At 35.1% G+C, this 17,520-nt stretch overlaps 1 protein-coding gene across 1 annotated transcript; it reads right to left on the reverse strand.

The window, feature by feature from the left end:
* Window positions 1–12,536: 12,536 nt before the first annotated feature.
* On the reverse strand, window positions 12,537–14,369 carry LOC110782872 (metalloendoproteinase 5-MMP). The gene is made up of 2 exons (XM_021987116.2): window positions 13,711–14,369; window positions 12,537–13,334 (listed from the first exon to the last, which is right to left on the reverse strand). Exons 1-2 carry the CDS (start codon window positions 14,058–14,060, stop codon window positions 12,758–12,760), a joined length of 927 nt encoding a protein of 308 aa, XP_021842808.2. The 5' UTR covers window positions 14,061–14,369; the 3' UTR covers window positions 12,537–12,757.
* Between the last annotated feature and the right edge of the window lie 3,151 nt (window positions 14,370–17,520).

Consider the following 17,520-nt stretch of genomic DNA (forward strand, 5'->3'; position numbering starts at 1 on the left):
AGTTGTCATCCTTATTATGTCCAGAGGTGTTCCTCGGTTTCAGAGTTCAACTGATCAAATAAACAGATAATCATAGCCTATGATTCATCCGAGCACGGCCATGCATTTCACAGTTTCTAGCTCTTGGAGTGGCCTTGTACAACTTTTAAGCATCTCATCCCGATTTATGGGAGGACAATCCCAATCTTGCGATCTTGAGATTAGACTTCGTTTGATAGGTGATTACCTGAGCGTTGCCTTTATAGCCTCCTTTTACGGTGCGACGGTTGGTCAACGTCAAAGCAACCAGTTCTCAAACAAGTAATCTCAAATCACTTAGGTATTGAGGATTTAGTGTCTAATAATTTTAATGAAATTTACTTATGACAGATTTTCATCTCTTACAGTAAAGTTTCATAGGTCTTGTCCGATACTAGTCTTCCCAAAGTAAGTATCTATGCAAATGATTATGACATTGCCATGTCCACATAGTTCAAGAAACAGAACTACTAGTCATCTTGCATTCTTAATCGTCTAACGTTTTCTATGCGTCCAATTTTATAGAAAACTCCGACTAGGGACCATTTTCAACCTTTGACATTCAAGTTCACTTGATAGACATTTCTTAGTCACAGGACTGGTCCTGACAGTCTATCTTGAATATTTCGTCAAATTTGAAGGGACTCATCATTTAATACTAAACCAAGATTAAATGGAATATGAAAATACATTTCATATATGATAAATGTTCAACCCCAATGTTTTACAACCATGGGCCTCAAACCCATCTTTAAAACAGTTCATGGAATTCAAAGCTATGCTTGATTTCCAGTGCCCCAATGTGAGTGTTGTTTCTCACTTGTTGCATAGGTTTAGTTATCATGCTTTGCCAATCTTAATATCCTTTCATCGAATGTTCTTCGAGATATGATGATAAGATCTTTTGAGTGTGTTTATTTTGTGATCTTTTCCTTCTAGTAGTTCTACGCATCTTGCAATGAAGAACCATCAAGTCAGAAGACATATGATCTACCCAAGTTCAGTGAAGAAACTCTTTAACATAAACAAACAACCTTGTTTTATTGCTTCTTAGGCAATAAGTACTTTTACTTCAACTGTTTAGGTTGCTAGTGATGCTTTGTTTGGATTTACTTATCCAAGCAGTTCACAGATATGTGGAAGACTTTCCAGTTGTATCTTAGAACATAGAAATTAATACGGATATTTCATGAAATGCCCTCGAGTTTTTCCATAATTCACCAATCCCCCATCAAGTTTCAATAATTCATAAAATACCCCTCACAATTCGTACAAATACCCAACATACCCTTACTAATAACGGACCGTTAGTCTGCCGTTAGCCAAGTTTTCAATTCACCCAAATGCCCCTATTCTGAAACTTATTTCACCAAATGCCCCTATTGTGAAACTTATTTCACCAAATGCCCCAAACTTAACTATAGCTATTTTGATGTTTCAGCGACTAGTTTTTGTGTTTGAAAGGTAGCTGTTGGTCACGGTTGACTATAAAAGCCCCTTTGCTGAATGGTTCTTGTAAGTTAGATGTTATTTTGATTTGCTTTGCTAATTTCATAAAATTTTTGTCATGAGTTTTCTTTCAAAATCATCATCTACACCCAATGAGTCAACATATATTAGAGTACCTACCAAATTTTGTTATTGTGCTAGAAATTTTGTCATTCGAAGCTCTGATACAACACTCAATCCACAAAGGTTGTACTACAAGTGTGATACTTGAAACAATCTGAGATGGTGAAAGGGAGTAGTTGAGCAAAAAAACAAGGGGCAACAACACGAAGGACAATGCGGGGGAAGCTTAGACGAAGGAGAAAGTATTGAAAACAGGCGAAACAGTAAGATGCAAGAAGAATTGAAGCAAATGAAGAAGAAGCTAAAACAACAACAAAAAGTAGTCAAAGTTGTAATACAAATGGGGATATTGATGTTTGTAATTTTACTGTTTGTAATCATGAAGTAAACACAAGTAATGAGAAACAAATTCACATTTCATAAATAATTGATGTTGCATAATCTGCACAAAATACCAAACTGGGAAGCATTTCTGTTTTTAGCTTCACTTACAAAACATCTTTGCACCAACTACATTTAATGTTATTTTGTACTCAATGAATATGTGCAAGATCAAAACAGATGTGCAAAAAACTACCCCAAAAAGCATTAGCAGCTATCCAGAAGAGCTTGTGAAACACCACTTCAACCTCCATTCCTACCACAATAACAAAATTTGTTAGGTACCCTAATATATGTGGACTCATTGGGTGTGGAAGATGATTTTGAAAGAAAACTCATGACACAAATCTTATGAAATTAGCAAAGTAAAGTAAAATAACATCTAAAATACAAGAACCATTCAGCAAAGGGGTTTTTATAGCCAACCATGACCAAGAACCACTTTTCAAACACAAAAACTAGCCGCCGGAACATCAGAATAGCTATATTTAAATTTGGGGCATTTGGTGAAATAAGTTTTAGAATAGGGGCATTTGGGTGAATTGGAAACTTGGCTAACGGCGGACTAACGGCCCGTTATTAGTAAGGGTATGTTGGGTATTTGTACGGATTGTGAGGGGTATTTTATGAATTATTGAAACTTGATGGGCGTTTGGTGAATTATGACAAAACTCGAGGGCATTTCATGAAATTTCCGAAATTAATATTTAATTTCCCACGCAACAACTCATGGTCTCCAATCCATGTTGCCATTTCAAAACACGATGCTCTATAGCTCGTCCTTATCAATGGTTAAATCCAAAGGGTCTTGCTTGATCCTTTGCCAGTGTTTATGCGTGTGGCATCAATATTTAGCATATCTTTATTTCCTTGAATCAAGAACTATTCCTATGTACCATTTCAAGTACCATAAGTATTCTTGATCTCAATCTAGTTGATCTTCACTTAGATCAATAGAGATTGGTATATGTTCGTCATGCCTAAAGTCATACGATACGTTTTTGGCGATCCTCATATTATATCATACATGATAAATTCTTTTGCAGAATATTTCCCAATTGAATTCTATTCATGTAACTTTAGCTTATCTAGTTTCAGTAGATACTAAATTCAGCTAAATTCTTTGACATATAATATAGGTTAAGAATCTCATTTAGACTCTTTGATGTTTAACTTAGTAAATGCTTATACATAGTTCAAACATCCTTTACTTAGATTTATTCACATGGGTTGAATATCTCCAATGGAGACTTTCGTGTTTGATTTAGTAAATGCCATTACTTAATCTAAAACAATATTATAAGATCTTTGTAAATAGATCTTAATACCCAATATGTACTAAGTTTCGCCATGGTCCATTATTGATGAATAATTTCAAATCTAAGTCATTAGCATTTGAATGTTATTTCACAATTGAGAGATATGTGTGTGATACACATAGGACCAAATAAGTTTTTATGTACTCCCACTAAATTTCTTATACATCTATAAGAATCATGTATATTTTATGAAACTAAAATGCTTATTAGCTTCACTTAAAATACAGTTCCCATTCCCAATTGCTTGCTTAAATCTGTACTTAGATTTTATAAGCTAGCTTTCCTTTTCAAGAATTTATTTGGATCCACAAATTCTATGACATACCATGTACATATTATATTCCATCATTTGATTGAGGAATACGTTTTGTCATCCAATTGCCATATGTACCAATATGCAATCATTGCTTGAATTGTAGACTTAAGCATTACGATTTTGCATGAGGTTTCAACACAATCCATGCCATGAATTTGCTTGTAACCTTTAGCAACTAATCTAGCTTTGTGTGTGAACACAATTCCATGTTTGATGGTTTTTATCCTTAAAACAAACTTGCAACCAATAGGTGTGAAACTATTCTTGCAAATCAACAAAATTTCAATTTTGTCATCAAAACATTGAGTATGTTTTATGGCCTCTAACCATTTAAAACATTTGAGTCTATATATGGCCTCTAACCATTTTAGGGAATCTGGGTTTCGTCATAGCTTTCTTACAAGTCACAAACTCATTAATCTACATGATAATAGTTTGACTGCAAGTTGTAGGTTTCTTCACTATTTAATAGAAGAATCTCATAGTTTCATTGACCTGATCTCTATGTTTCTTCACTATCTAATATAAGAATCTCATAGTTTCAGTGACTTGAATTCTATGCCTACTTGGGTATAGAACATCAAACAATAGAATATCAATAGCCACTTGAAAGTCCTTTGAATATTCTGTTCTCCTTGAAGCACTTGTAAAGTCTTCTAAGAGATGTCTATTCTTTAAAGCCACTTGTAAAGTCCTTACAGAATAAGTTCGGATTTTCTAAAGCACTTCGAAAAGCCTCCGGAATGTCCGTTTATGTTTGTTGTTTGCCTCGAAGACTTTCGAGGTCTATTTTCTCCCACTTGTCATTTTGGAAACGAATCTCCAAAAGGACATCATTTCGAGCAAACAAACATTATGTTCTCAAAATTCGTGGTAGAAACAATACCCTTGTGTCTCATTTGAATAAATCATAATGAAACATATATCTAGACTTGGGCCTTAGTTTGTTGAATAACAAACACTAAGCTCCCACTGAGTTTAGCAACTCTTTAGATATATTTAATTGAAAAGATATCCTGAAATTACTTTTCAATAGCTTTGACGAATTTGGTTTAGTTTGGTGGTAGTTGAGCATTTTGTTTTAGAAATTATAGGAAAAGTCTTTATGATTCATCATTGATCGAATCAAGTACTAATTGACTTCGATCATTCCAACGTAGATATGCCATATCTTATGGAGCTAGATTGTGAAATTACAACACACAATCATTGATGATCATATTTGGTCTCAAGTAATCATCAACATGATCTAACCTAGATCTTTATGATTTCTTGCCAAGTGGATTTTATACTTCTGAATCTTTGAACTAGCCAAACAGATTTAACTTATATCACATTTGAGTAAATAAACCTATATTCACTCAAATCCATGTGAAATAATAAAGTCATAAAACCTTTCTTTAGCTTTGAACTCTATCGTCTAGGCGTTCTAACAATAGTTCATATTCTTTGTTACTTTCAACAAGTAAGACTAGCTTGTCTTAAGTTGATCTAGAAATCAACCAACTTTCAAAAAGTCCATCAAAATAGAGCTTATGAATGTTAACTTGTTGATATGGTCTAAGCAAAAATGCCAAAGATTAATGGAACTCAAATCAAGGGTTTGATTTGAACCTAGTAAAGTTCTTTAAAGAGTTGTTTGTTTTAATCAAGCATATTGACTCAACCTGTAATTGACCATTTCATTCAAATAAACAAACAAACAAGCATTGTTTTTGTTCTTCTGAATGTGAGTCTTTCTGTGTTTGAAGCAGAAATTTAGGTATGCTGATTATGGAACAAAATAGCCATTTAGTTCCAGCCTTTGAAAGGACTTAAAAACAAACTAGATGACCCTACAACTAATGTAGCATTGCCATGCTTCATTTCCCACTTGTAGGTCATTAGTGTATCCTAGCTTCCATTGTTTGAGTTATTACCGAAGTAAGAACCTCAAGCGGTATATGATACCAAGGAAGTTTGATTGCTAGGTCACTTCTCTTTAAACATAAACTTATAGGTAGAAACGAAATCGTAAATTCCTTTCATTTGTTCCTCGTTTTCCTATTTCTTGTACCTTTTCTTATAGTCTTAAGAATTAAATTCTTTAGTGTTGACTTTTATACTTTGTTAGACATGTCCAATGTCACCAACAAGGTTCTTTACCATTTTAATTTATGTTGAATATTTTGTTTCAACTAGATGATCTTACCAGAAGCTTCTAAAGTTCTCTAAGCATCGATCTATTCGAATGTCTAGGGACTAGACTCATTCGAGAATTAAATGGACAAAGATATTAGGTTGTTAACCATTGGTAAAGCTGAGCGTATTAAACTCAATGCTTTATGATCTCAAAACTACATTGTATTTTGAATTCACAAGCACCAATTGGTTTGCCATTCGATTTTGAACAACCATAAAAGTCGCTAAAAGAAACGTACATTTTAAATTGCTCACTTTCTCTCATTTCCGTGAATCGTTCTTGGATTCACTACCAATCGAGGAAATTTACTGTTACCTTTCTAAAAGGATTTACTGCAGTGCAAGATATTTAATTATAAACAATAATTAAAACATACATTGAAGCATGCAAAGTCTAAACATTTATCATGAATAATAACTTGAAAATGAAAGCAATCATGCAATTTAAACAAGTCATTAGCATTTTATTCGAATTATGTGTTCCGGCAGGTGTGAATAAAATGATTCCAAGACCCTAAAACCATTGAAGAATTAAGCACAGTTTGTCGACTCAATTCTAAAACATTTTAGGTAAGCAAAAGCCTTTTGCTAATAGTCTAGAAACTATTCTTGGTTGATAGGTACGTCTAAGAACTTATTAGGTAAACCTATCGATTTTGCCACGACATAAAAGGACTCCTTACTTATATCGTTGAGTTTCACCAAAACTAACATGTACTCACAATTATTTGTGTACCTTGCCCCTTTAGGACCAATAAGTAACACCTCGCTGAGCGAAAACTATTACTAGATTGATGTAAAGGATATCCAAGCAAGTGTATATTTTGGCATGGCACCTTTTAACTCAATTTTTAAGTTTGGAACTTAAGGCTCTTACTATGTTGGTTAGATTTTAAGTGAACTAAAATCCTTAATCATGCAACATAATCAAGCTTTTAATCTCATGCATTTTAAGACATATTTAAAGCAATAAATAACTTAAAGCATGCATAAGATAAATGTGATCTAGTATGGCCCGACTTCATCTTGAAGCTTTGACTTCAAAGTCCGTCTTGAAAATCTCCGTGGGAGGCACCATTTTCTTCAAATAGGATAAGCTATAACTAATTACAACTATTTGATGGTTCGCATACCATATTTGAATTGAAAAATAACTTTGGTACTTTAGACCAATTACATTCAAATTAATGGTACGCAGACCATATTTTCTATCCTATTTGGGCCATACTAGTCACTTCATAACCTGCAAAACAGTACATATACAATATATACCATTCACCCATTCATTATCATGAATGGCCCACATAGCTGGTTAGTAAAACACATTATGCATCACGTAAACATTTGCAGCAATTAATCAAGGGCACCAATAATCTACCAATTATTCAGTCCTTATTAATTCTAATCAAGTTGTTTTAACCTTAAGGATTTGCATGTAGACCTAATCAAGAGTTTATGACTAAAAAGCGCTCCCACTTAAACCAATAAATTCATATGCTTTACTAATTTTAAACATAAAAATGTATTTCTAGTCTAACCGGAAACATACAAATTTAATTAAAATTTAAAGCTCATATAAATTTATAATTGAATCCAAAAAGTTTAATTTAATTTCAGTCGTTATTTAAATTAATTCATGATTTTAATTTTAGTAAAATAATTAGAATAAATAACATTTATTATAATTACAATATTCAAAATTAAAATCCAAGAAAATAATTTAAATTATTAATTTTAAAATTAATTAAAATTACGTGAACTGAAATTTTCAAATTAAACATTCAAAACGATCTAATCGTAACGCAAACACCCTACGCATTGCACGCCCATGGGCCGCACGCACACAGCCATTGCTGGCCATGTGCGCGCAGCCCATGCGCTCGTCGCATAGCTGCTGCATCTCCCATCGCAAGCCATCGCACGCTGTGGTGCTCGCTGCGCGCGCGCCAGCGCTCGTCGCACGCGAGCCATCGCTCGCAGTGCGCGCTCGCCAGCGCTCGCTGCGCGCGCTTCACAGCTCGCTGTGCGCGCGAGTGCGCGCGAGCCATCGCTCGCTGTGCGCGCGACATCGCTCGCTGGGCGCGCGACATCGCTAGCTGTGCGCGCGAGCAACGCTGGGCGCAGCGCTCGTGGCACGCGAGCTTGCGCTCGCTGCGCGCGAGGCTGCGCGCTTTTGCGCGACGCAGTGCGCGTTGTGGCGCAGCTCGCTTGCTGCCCACACGCGACTGCCTTGGCTTGCCTTTCGCCCATGCCCATTTGTTCATAGCTCGTGGCCCACGACACAAGGCAGGGCTGCTGCCTTGTGCTCGTGCACCATGCCTTGCTCATTGCATTGGTGCCGCACGGGCGACGAGCTCCCTTGCTCGTCGTCGCATGCCCGCACTATACAACACCCCTTAAGGGTAACACGAAGCGTCCATTGCTTTGTGCGCGCAAGTTATATGAACGAATCGCATAAAAAATTTAAAATTTATATTTAAAATTAATGACAAATTAATAAATAATATTAATTTTATAATTTTAGGGCGAAAAAATCGAAAATTTATTATTCAATTGATTTCCGATTGTTATGGATTCAAGTCTAGGTCATAAAAATTTAAAATTTATCATAAATTTACAATTTTTATGGTGGTTTTTAATCATAGGTTTCTAATTAAATTATAATTAATTATGAAAATCAAATTAATTCTAAATTATTCTAATTTTCAACAAATTAATCATAATTACAAATTAGATTGCATAATTAACAAGGCTAGGCATTCAAACTTGTTAAACATATACAGTAGGTCAATCAAAAATTCAAGATTTATCAACAAGAATCGCAAATATTTAATTTAACATCTTAAATTTACGAAATTTTGCATTCGAAAAACTAAAACCTTCGAAAAGTCATAGTTAGGCTTCGAATTTGAGAATTCTGGGTTCGGCAGAAAAATATTAATTTTGTCAAAATTTTAGAATGCCTTTTACATGCGGAATTGACACAAAAATTACTCGATTTGGATGAGTAACGAAGAAACTGCCGAAAAACTGCGTACGTACAATTAAATAAACGCAATTTGCAATTAATTAACAATTACGAAAATTAATCACCCCTTTTAATTCTTGCAAATTTGTAATATTTAACCATGTTCATGCAAATTAGATTATGAAAATAATAAGGGGCTCGTGATACCACTGTTAGGTTATGATACATATGATATTACATAAATCATGCGGAAACAACCATTAACCCAGGAATACATATTATTTACACATAATCATATAGCATAATTTAGATGCATACTCTTTGTTGCGTGCCCTCCCTAGCTGCGCCCGAACCGAGCAAGAACAAGTCTTTAGGACTCCAAGTGTCGTCCCTCCGTAGATAGTCCACAGCACGTCCGGATCCGCCTTAAGATTGACCAACTAGAATCGCCCTTAAGGTACTAGAATTTTCGGCACTTTTGAGCAAGATGTGTGACTGAATTTTTCTCTCAAAAACTCACTTTGAATACTTGAAAACTCGTTATAAATTGTGAACCCAGGCCACATATTTATAGGGGTATGGAAAGAGAATTGGAATCCTATTAGGATACGAATTAATTAAACTTAGAATCCTACAAGAACTCTAATTAATTAATTTATCAAATAGAATTAGGAATTTAATCATTAACCGAACTCTGCACGTTTTAGGAATCGTGCATGAACACAAACTCACACACACACACACGGCAGCCACGATGGGCCGCCCATGCGCGTGCGTGCGAGCAGCAGCCCACGCAGCGAGGCCCACGCAGCCGCGGCCTTGGCGCGCGCTGGGCCTGCCTTGCGGTAGGCCTGGGCGCTGCCTTGGCTGGGCTTGTGGCGCGCGTTTGGCTTGCTGGGCGATGGCCTGGTTTCGAGCTGGGCCCTCGTCCGGCAGGCCTCGTCCGATGCTTATTCGTACGATACGCTTCCGATTAAATTTCCGATTCCGGAATTCATTTCCGATACGAACAATATTTAACATTTCCGATTCCGGAATTAATTTCCGTTTCGAACAAATATTTAATATTTCCGTTTCCGGAATTATTTTCCAATTCCGATAATATTTCCGATTCTGACAATATTTCCGTTTCCGGCAATATTTCCGATTCTGGCAATATTTCCATTTCCGATAATATTTTCCGATACGTACCATGTTTCCGTTTCCGGCAACATCTACGACTTGGATAATATTTATATTTCCGATACGATCCATATTTCCGTTTCCGGCAATATCATCGTTTCCGGAGTATTCATTTCTTGCCTGTGACGATCTCAGCTCCCACTGAAACCAAGATCTGTCGATTCCGAATATCCATAGATGGAGTATCTAATGCCATTAAATACTTGATCCGTTTACGTACTATTTGTGTGACCCTACGGGTTCAGTCAAGAGTAAGCTGTGGATTAATATCATTAATTCCACTTGAACTGAAGCGGCCTCTAGCTAGGCATTCAGCTCACTTGATCTCACTGAATTATTAACTTGTTAATTAATACTGAACCGCATTTATTAGACTTAACATAGAATGCATACTTGGACCAAGGGCATTATTTCCTTCACCTTATTTCTCCTGATCTGATCTGATATGGTCTGATCTGATCTGAACTTATTTTTTCTGATCTGATCTGATCTGAACTTATTTTTTCTGATCTGATCAGGTCTGATCTAGTCTGGTCTAATCTGATCTAGTTTTCATAATTAAGTTTAAACAAAAATCTACATTTATTAATATTAAACGACTTACGTGTAAAATAAATATTACACAAATTTATAACATTGTTATTATTTATTTGAGGCTCATGATTTAACTATTCCATATATTAGATAGATCGGTTATGATTTGGATATGATCTGTACAGATCGGTTCTGATCTGGACATGATTTGTACATATCTGTTCTGTTCTGGACATGATCAGTTCTGATCTGGACATGATCTATACATACCGGTTCTGATCTGGACATGATCTGTACAGTTCAGCTCTTATCTGGACATGATCTGTACAGATCAATTCTGATCTGGACGTGATCTGTACAGATTAGTTCTGCTCTGGACATGATCTGTACAGATTATTTCTGATCTGGTTATGACCTGTACAGACCAGTTCTGGTCTAGTCATGATCAGTACAAATCAATTCTGATATGGACATGATCTTTGCAGAAAAATCTGATCTGAACATAATTTGTACACAATCGATATCTAGACCAGTTATAATCTGGACATATCGATTCTGATTTGGTCATGATCTGTACAAATCGATTTTGATCTGAACATATTGGTTATGTAAGGATCGGTTCTGATGTAGACAAGACCTTTGCATATTTGAACATGATATGGACATGATCTGTACAGATCAGTTATGATCTGGATATTATCTAATCCTGTCAGTTCTGGTCTAGATATATAATGGTTCTGATCTATAAAAATCAGTTTTGATATGGACATGACCTGATCATATCGTTTCTGATCTGGACTTAATGGTTTTAATTTGGACATGATGAATTTGAATATTTTGTTAATGGTTTTTTATGCCTTAAGTAATACTCCCTCCGTATTTATTTAAGGGGTAGACTTGACCGGGCACGTGTATTAAGATGAAAAATTGAATGAAATAAAGTAATAAAACAAGTGAGGTTGGGTAGATATTTTAATAGGTAAAATAAGTGGGGACCATGTCATTTTAGGGGGTGGGAGGTGGGGTGTAGTTCTGAAATTATTTGTGTTAATAGGGTGGTGGAACATATGATATATTAGATAGATTGTTTAATTAGATGGTGGTGTTGATAAGTTACTAAAAATGGCAAGTGTATCTCTTGAATAAATACGGCCGGAAAAAGCAAGTGTATCCCTTAACAATGATATAAATATATAATATTAATAATAACCGGGTCTGGTCTGATCTGGTCTGGTCTGGTGTGATCTGATCTAATCTGAACTTATTTTTTCTAATCTGATCTGAACTTATTTTTTCTGATCTGATCTGGTCTGGTCTGGTCTGGTCTGATCTGATCTGATTAAGTCTGAAATAAGTAATAAAATCCTGAAATAAGGTGAACTAAACAGGGCCTAAATAGTGTGAAGTAACACAACTGTATGTAGTGAAGTTCCTTGTTAGGGAGTCGTGATACATCGCGCGGGCAAATAACCCGTATCCACCTAAAAACAAGAAAATAAATAAAATAGAAAAAGTAAGGGGGTCCACTTAAATAAATGGGTAAAAGTATTGTTATATATACCGTTAACGTTTGTATAATTATTGTCATTGTTGCATTACTTTAGCACTATATTTGAATTTTCAACATCTTTTGCGAAAATACCAATTTGAACCTAAATATGGGCTTTTTACTCGTTGTTGACCAATGACCAGTGGGGCAGTGGGGTATCACTCCTGACTCCTCCCTTGCTTGGTGTGGGTTTGAGTACTTTGGGTTAGAGTTTAGTTGTTCGTTTGCTAAGAGTTTGGGCGGATCCCATTCCTACAAGTTAAGTTATCCTCTCATTTTGTTTTTTCTGCGGGTGAGAATACGTCTTTTATCTTTTTAATGATCGTTTATATGTCAGGCATAAGAGTAGCTATTTTGTTATAGGAGTTGATCAAACTTTTGGTTAGATTAGTTAGTTTGAATTTGATTTTTGCTGAGAATTTAAGTATTATAGATCGCAGATTCGAATATGTCCCACCCTTTTTACAACTTGTATTGTTTTTTGGTTCATCCACACGCATTCAAAGGGCAAGCTGATTTTAATCACAGAAATTGAGCATATATATTTCATATTATGCGCCTATAGGCCTTTACATAAAATTATATGAATCAATGATACATTTTTGAATTTGTCATACTATAAATCTATAATCACATCTATAAACACATACTAATAAATTAAAGCCCATATATTGTTAAATATGGGCTTGGGCCTCGCCCGCATGTTGTAGCTAACATATAAGCACTACGGCCCTTTACTATGAACCATATAACGCTTGAATGCCCTGAATATCATCCTCTTGGAGCACTCTCCTCCTCTCACCATAATTAATACCCGAATGCATCACAGCATTTATATCAGCACTATGTCCGAGGCCAAGGAGGTGACCGATTTCATGTAACACAACGGAGTTGAGATCGATTTGGTATTGACCCGGATTATCGCTCCAAATATCATTTGCATCATAATGTGACCGCCCATCAGGAGGAGGAAATGAATGACCCAATACTCCACCCCGCCCATCAAAGGGGAAACCATCCCCGTGATCACCTACCGCAAACCCGAATACTAAATTGGATCGGCTGCCCTCGCCAACTTCTTGAAAGCTGAACGGGCTATACTCTGCCCATTTGTTCAATGCATCCGCTACTACGTATCTCATGTTTTCGGACCCGGGTATTAGGGTCTCTACCCGAATTTGGTATGTCAATTCAGAGGATGTCCATCTTGTCCCTATAACTCCGTAAAACGATGCTCCATACATGGACTTACTACTTGTATTGTGTTTCCGTTGCATCGTATTCCTACCGTTGATAATGTCCGCACATCCGCATCTAGAAAATGGGTAACTAATTAATTAATGAATTTATTTTACTATACAAATATAAGTTATCTTGATGGAAATATATACCGTGTCAAAGGACCAATTCAACCAAAAGATTAAGCTGATGGTTGAAGTCCGGGATTAGTTTTATACTCTATCACGCCCCCTCACATGAAAGCCCTTTGGGCTTGAAATGTGGATGCAGCATAGGCCTTCTCATACCTAGCGCGAAATATTCCATTTTGAAAGGAGGGGTGGATGAGATTTTGGCTCTGATACCATGTCAAAGGACCAACTCAATCAAAAGCTTAAGCTGATGGTTGAACCCCCGAAATTAGTTTTATACTCTATCATACCAAAATTAAACGTAATTTAACTTAACTTACCGAGGTTTCATCATCTGTTTCACCGTGGCAGCATCCAAATGCCCTGTAGTATTTAACCTGTAATTGTTTTGGTATGTCCGGATCGCCTTCTCGAGGTGCTCATCAAACAATCCATCATCGTTTTTGATAGTTAACTCATTTTCGGACACTCGATTATTCTCGAGGTACCCGAATTTGACAAGGTAACTTTTAAGCTGGTGAAGACCGGCTACATTTTGGCCCTTCCTACTTCCTTCTAAGCTCTTTAGGAAGCCAAAAGGGGTAACATTTGGTTTGGATTGAGTTGTGTGTGGACCTAAAGTAAAGACAAATAGTAAAATTGCACAAAAAATGTTAGTAGTAGTTGCCATATTATCTTGTTTGTGTGATCAGAAAACATGGTATGGCCTATTTATAGATGTGCAAATCTTGACTCTCTATTAACAAGTTGCAATTTGCACAATGGTTGGTGCGACGAACATTAATTGAAGTATCGCCCAAACCACTATTTCTTGTACAACCCTGTCGATCATACATTTCGTGCTAAGGTTTGATATATTTTTTTTCTAGTCGAGCCAATTTTTGCACAGGAGGGTCGGATTATTTTTGTTAATTAAGGATCGTACAAATAAGTCATCGCTTTCGATTCGAAAAAATGCAATTTTCAAATATATTTTTTGTGCGTAAGTTTGTTTTGAAGATCGGGTTAACTTTTACATGGGAGGGTTGGATCATTTTTGTTATGTCTAGTTGTGACTTGTGAGGAGATTGGACTCCCGGCCTTATCAACAGTACAAGTAGCTCCAATTTGCTGGTAATGACTTTTTCTACCCATATATCATTAATTTAGAACATGACTTATTTTACTTTCCAATTAATGGTACATATGAATTGTGATGCATGGCTTTACAAGACTTTAAAGCATCACTTCCTTTTTTGCTTTTTGGGTTGAGATGTAATACTTGACAACAACAGCAAAGACCTTAGAACATTCTTGGAACCTACGTAGTGTTTACCGTTCATAATTATTTGTGTGTTTATAATATACTTCTAGGATAAGTTTTCTATATGAAGTTTTATTAATCTGAATTTTAGGGTATGTTATGTTAAATTTATTATATAACATTCAAATCACTAAATTCGGTCAAGTAAAAATCACAAATTCACTAAATACCGTAATTCATCTGACACATATTCTTATTTACAAGTGGTGTATTATAAATATTGTAGATTGAAATAAAATTTAACTTAAATGCTTAAATGCTTAAAAGTTAATCATATCTATGTAAAAGTTATCTATTTTTTAGTGAATAAAAAATTTCATTTTAATAAAAAATATTCCTTCAAAATCACTAATAATGTGAAAAAATAATCATTCTACACTTTAAAATGTTCATCTATAAACTTTTTTATATAATGTAAAAGTTAATCAAAACATGTTAAAAGTTCCAAAGTTATAAAAAATTGGGTAAAAAATCAGAACGAGCATAGAATTAATAACCTCTTAAAGTCAAAGATTCAAGGAATTTATTTACTTTTCCCCACATACTTGCGGTTTTTTTTCCGATAGCTAGGATCAATACCACTCAACAGAAGAAGCTGAGGGCTCAAAGTTGAGAAGGGCCACGGGGAAGTGATACTATAGATATCTTGTGTAAAATAAATTTATTGTATATCTTGTGCGCACCAAATCTTTTGTTAGTTCTTATTTACAAGTGATATACAATAAATATTGCACACTGGAATAAAAGTTAACTCAAAATGCTTAAAAATGTAAGTTTATATATGTAAAAGTTATCTATTTTATTAGTAGTAAAAAAATTCATTTTAATAAATAATATTTATTCAAATCACTAATAATGTATAAAATTTATCATTTAACCTTTTAAATGTATCTACCTTTTTTTAATATAAAAGTTAATCAAAACATATTAAAGTTACAAAAAACTAGGTAAAAATTACAAAAAACAGGGTAAAAATTAATCCAAAATCGAATTAACTCTGGAAGAAACTACATTACAACTCAATCAAATACAACATTGACCTGATTAAACCCTATTGGTTTTGACCCGACTTGTTACTATTTGCGACTCAATTTTTTTTCTTCATTTTTATTCATTAAATCAAGCATAAAACTATTAAAGTAACAGAGAAAAGAATAGAAAAAAAAAATCGTGCATGTCATCAATCGTCATACATGGAAATTCATCAAAATCATTGTTCTTAATTAATTCAATCACTCTTTGTAGCTGCTACTACTTTCTTATATATATCAGGTATGGAAAGTCAAGAATGAAGGTTATTGGGAGTTTAGAATTCCTACATTGGAGACTATGGTTAAGTGCATCAAAGACCTAGTGAAGGGTAGAGTTTGAGCTGCTATGCCCATAAAAGCTTCTGATATAGGTAGAGTTTGGATCAATTCTTTGTAGCAGTTTGTTATTTGCTTTGGTTTGGTTGTACACTATTTATGCTTGTCTTTTGGGCCTAAGCTTTTGGGCTTATCATGTTTTTGAGCTTATTATAATACTTACCTTAAAAAAAAAAAATCATTCACTTAAGTTAGTGTCCCTTTTTGTAAAATCTGGCCCAAAATTGTTTTCTTTGTTGTAAACAATATTACTCCGTACAACACAATCTTTCGTCGTAAGACTAGAACCCCTTGTATTACAAGAAATTGTACTTAACGACGGGAAATTCCGTCGTTAAAGGCATATAATTGTTGATTAACGACGGGATTTTACGTCGCGAACCCGTCATAAAAGGGGGCCGTCGTTATTGGAAAATCTTGTCGTTAACCCGTCGTAAAAGACATTTGCGACGGTTGTTCCCGTCTTTGTTGGGTTATTATCCCCGTCGCAAAATCCCTTTTACAACGGGATTTTTAGTCGTTATTAAGTTGTCATAAAAGATACAAACTTTTGTAGTGTTGGTATGAGATTGCATACTAAAATGTTTCAACCAAACAATAATATGGATGGAATGGATTCAAACTCCATTCTAACCAATTCCTAAAATCCCAACCAAACACCCCTTTAGAGCAACTCCTATGGTTAAAAGGAATCTGCTCACAAAAAATAAAAACATGTGAGCATGTAGCCAACCATTGGTACATCAATGATATAATCAACTATTAAAATCTTGTAGCTATTTTGAGCAGATAGCTCACGAAAAAAAAGGTAAAATAAATAAAATTATATATTAAATAAAAATTATACGGAGTAAGGAGCTACACAAACTATTGAGGAAATTTTAGGGGGTAGAAGCTCTGGATTTCAGTGATGAAAATGAGATTTTCACACCAAAATCAGGGTTGCAGCATCTTCAAGCTCGTTCTGAAATGCGACATTCTTTTAATGAGTTCATGGAGGTGATTCATGGATTAACAAACCAGATGAAACAAGGTATGATTCGACCTAATATGGATATTGGTACGATTTCAGTTCCTATTTTGCAGCAATTTGATGAAGTTGCTAATGTTGAAATGGAATAATGAATCTATTACTGAATCAAATAGTGCGAGTATATCAGTTTTGAATCCAGAACAAAATGAGTTAGATAATATTGATGTGAATGAATTGCATATATAATGCTGATAGAAGCCCTGTTGAAATCGATTTTGACGATATTTAGGAGGAAGTAGATTTTTGGAAATCAGCTGTTATGTGTTACATTGTGGGTGCTAGTCCTCCTATTAATGTGATCGATGGAGGGATTCATTAGGAGGGTATGGAAGCAGTTGAATGTGGACAAGGTAGTAATGGTGAGGAAGGGGATTTTTCTAGTGAGGTTTTTGACTATGGATTCGAGAGATAAGGTGTTGGCAGGGCA

Source organism: Spinacia oleracea, chromosome 1 (genome assembly GCF_020520425.1).
Source record: "Spinacia oleracea cultivar Varoflay chromosome 1, BTI_SOV_V1, whole genome shotgun sequence".
In the NCBI taxonomy this organism is placed as follows: Eukaryota; Viridiplantae; Streptophyta; class Magnoliopsida; order Caryophyllales; family Amaranthaceae; genus Spinacia; species Spinacia oleracea.

Coding starts and splice junctions, on each gene's coding strand:
- LOC110782872 (XM_021987116.2), bottom strand. CDS start 14,060: ATGGCAACTACTACTAACATTTTTTGTGCAATTTTACTATTTGTCTTT. Junction 13,335..13,710: donor AAACAGATGATGAAACCTCG/GTAAGTTAAGTT, acceptor CCCATTTTCTAG/ATGCGGATGTGCGGACATTA.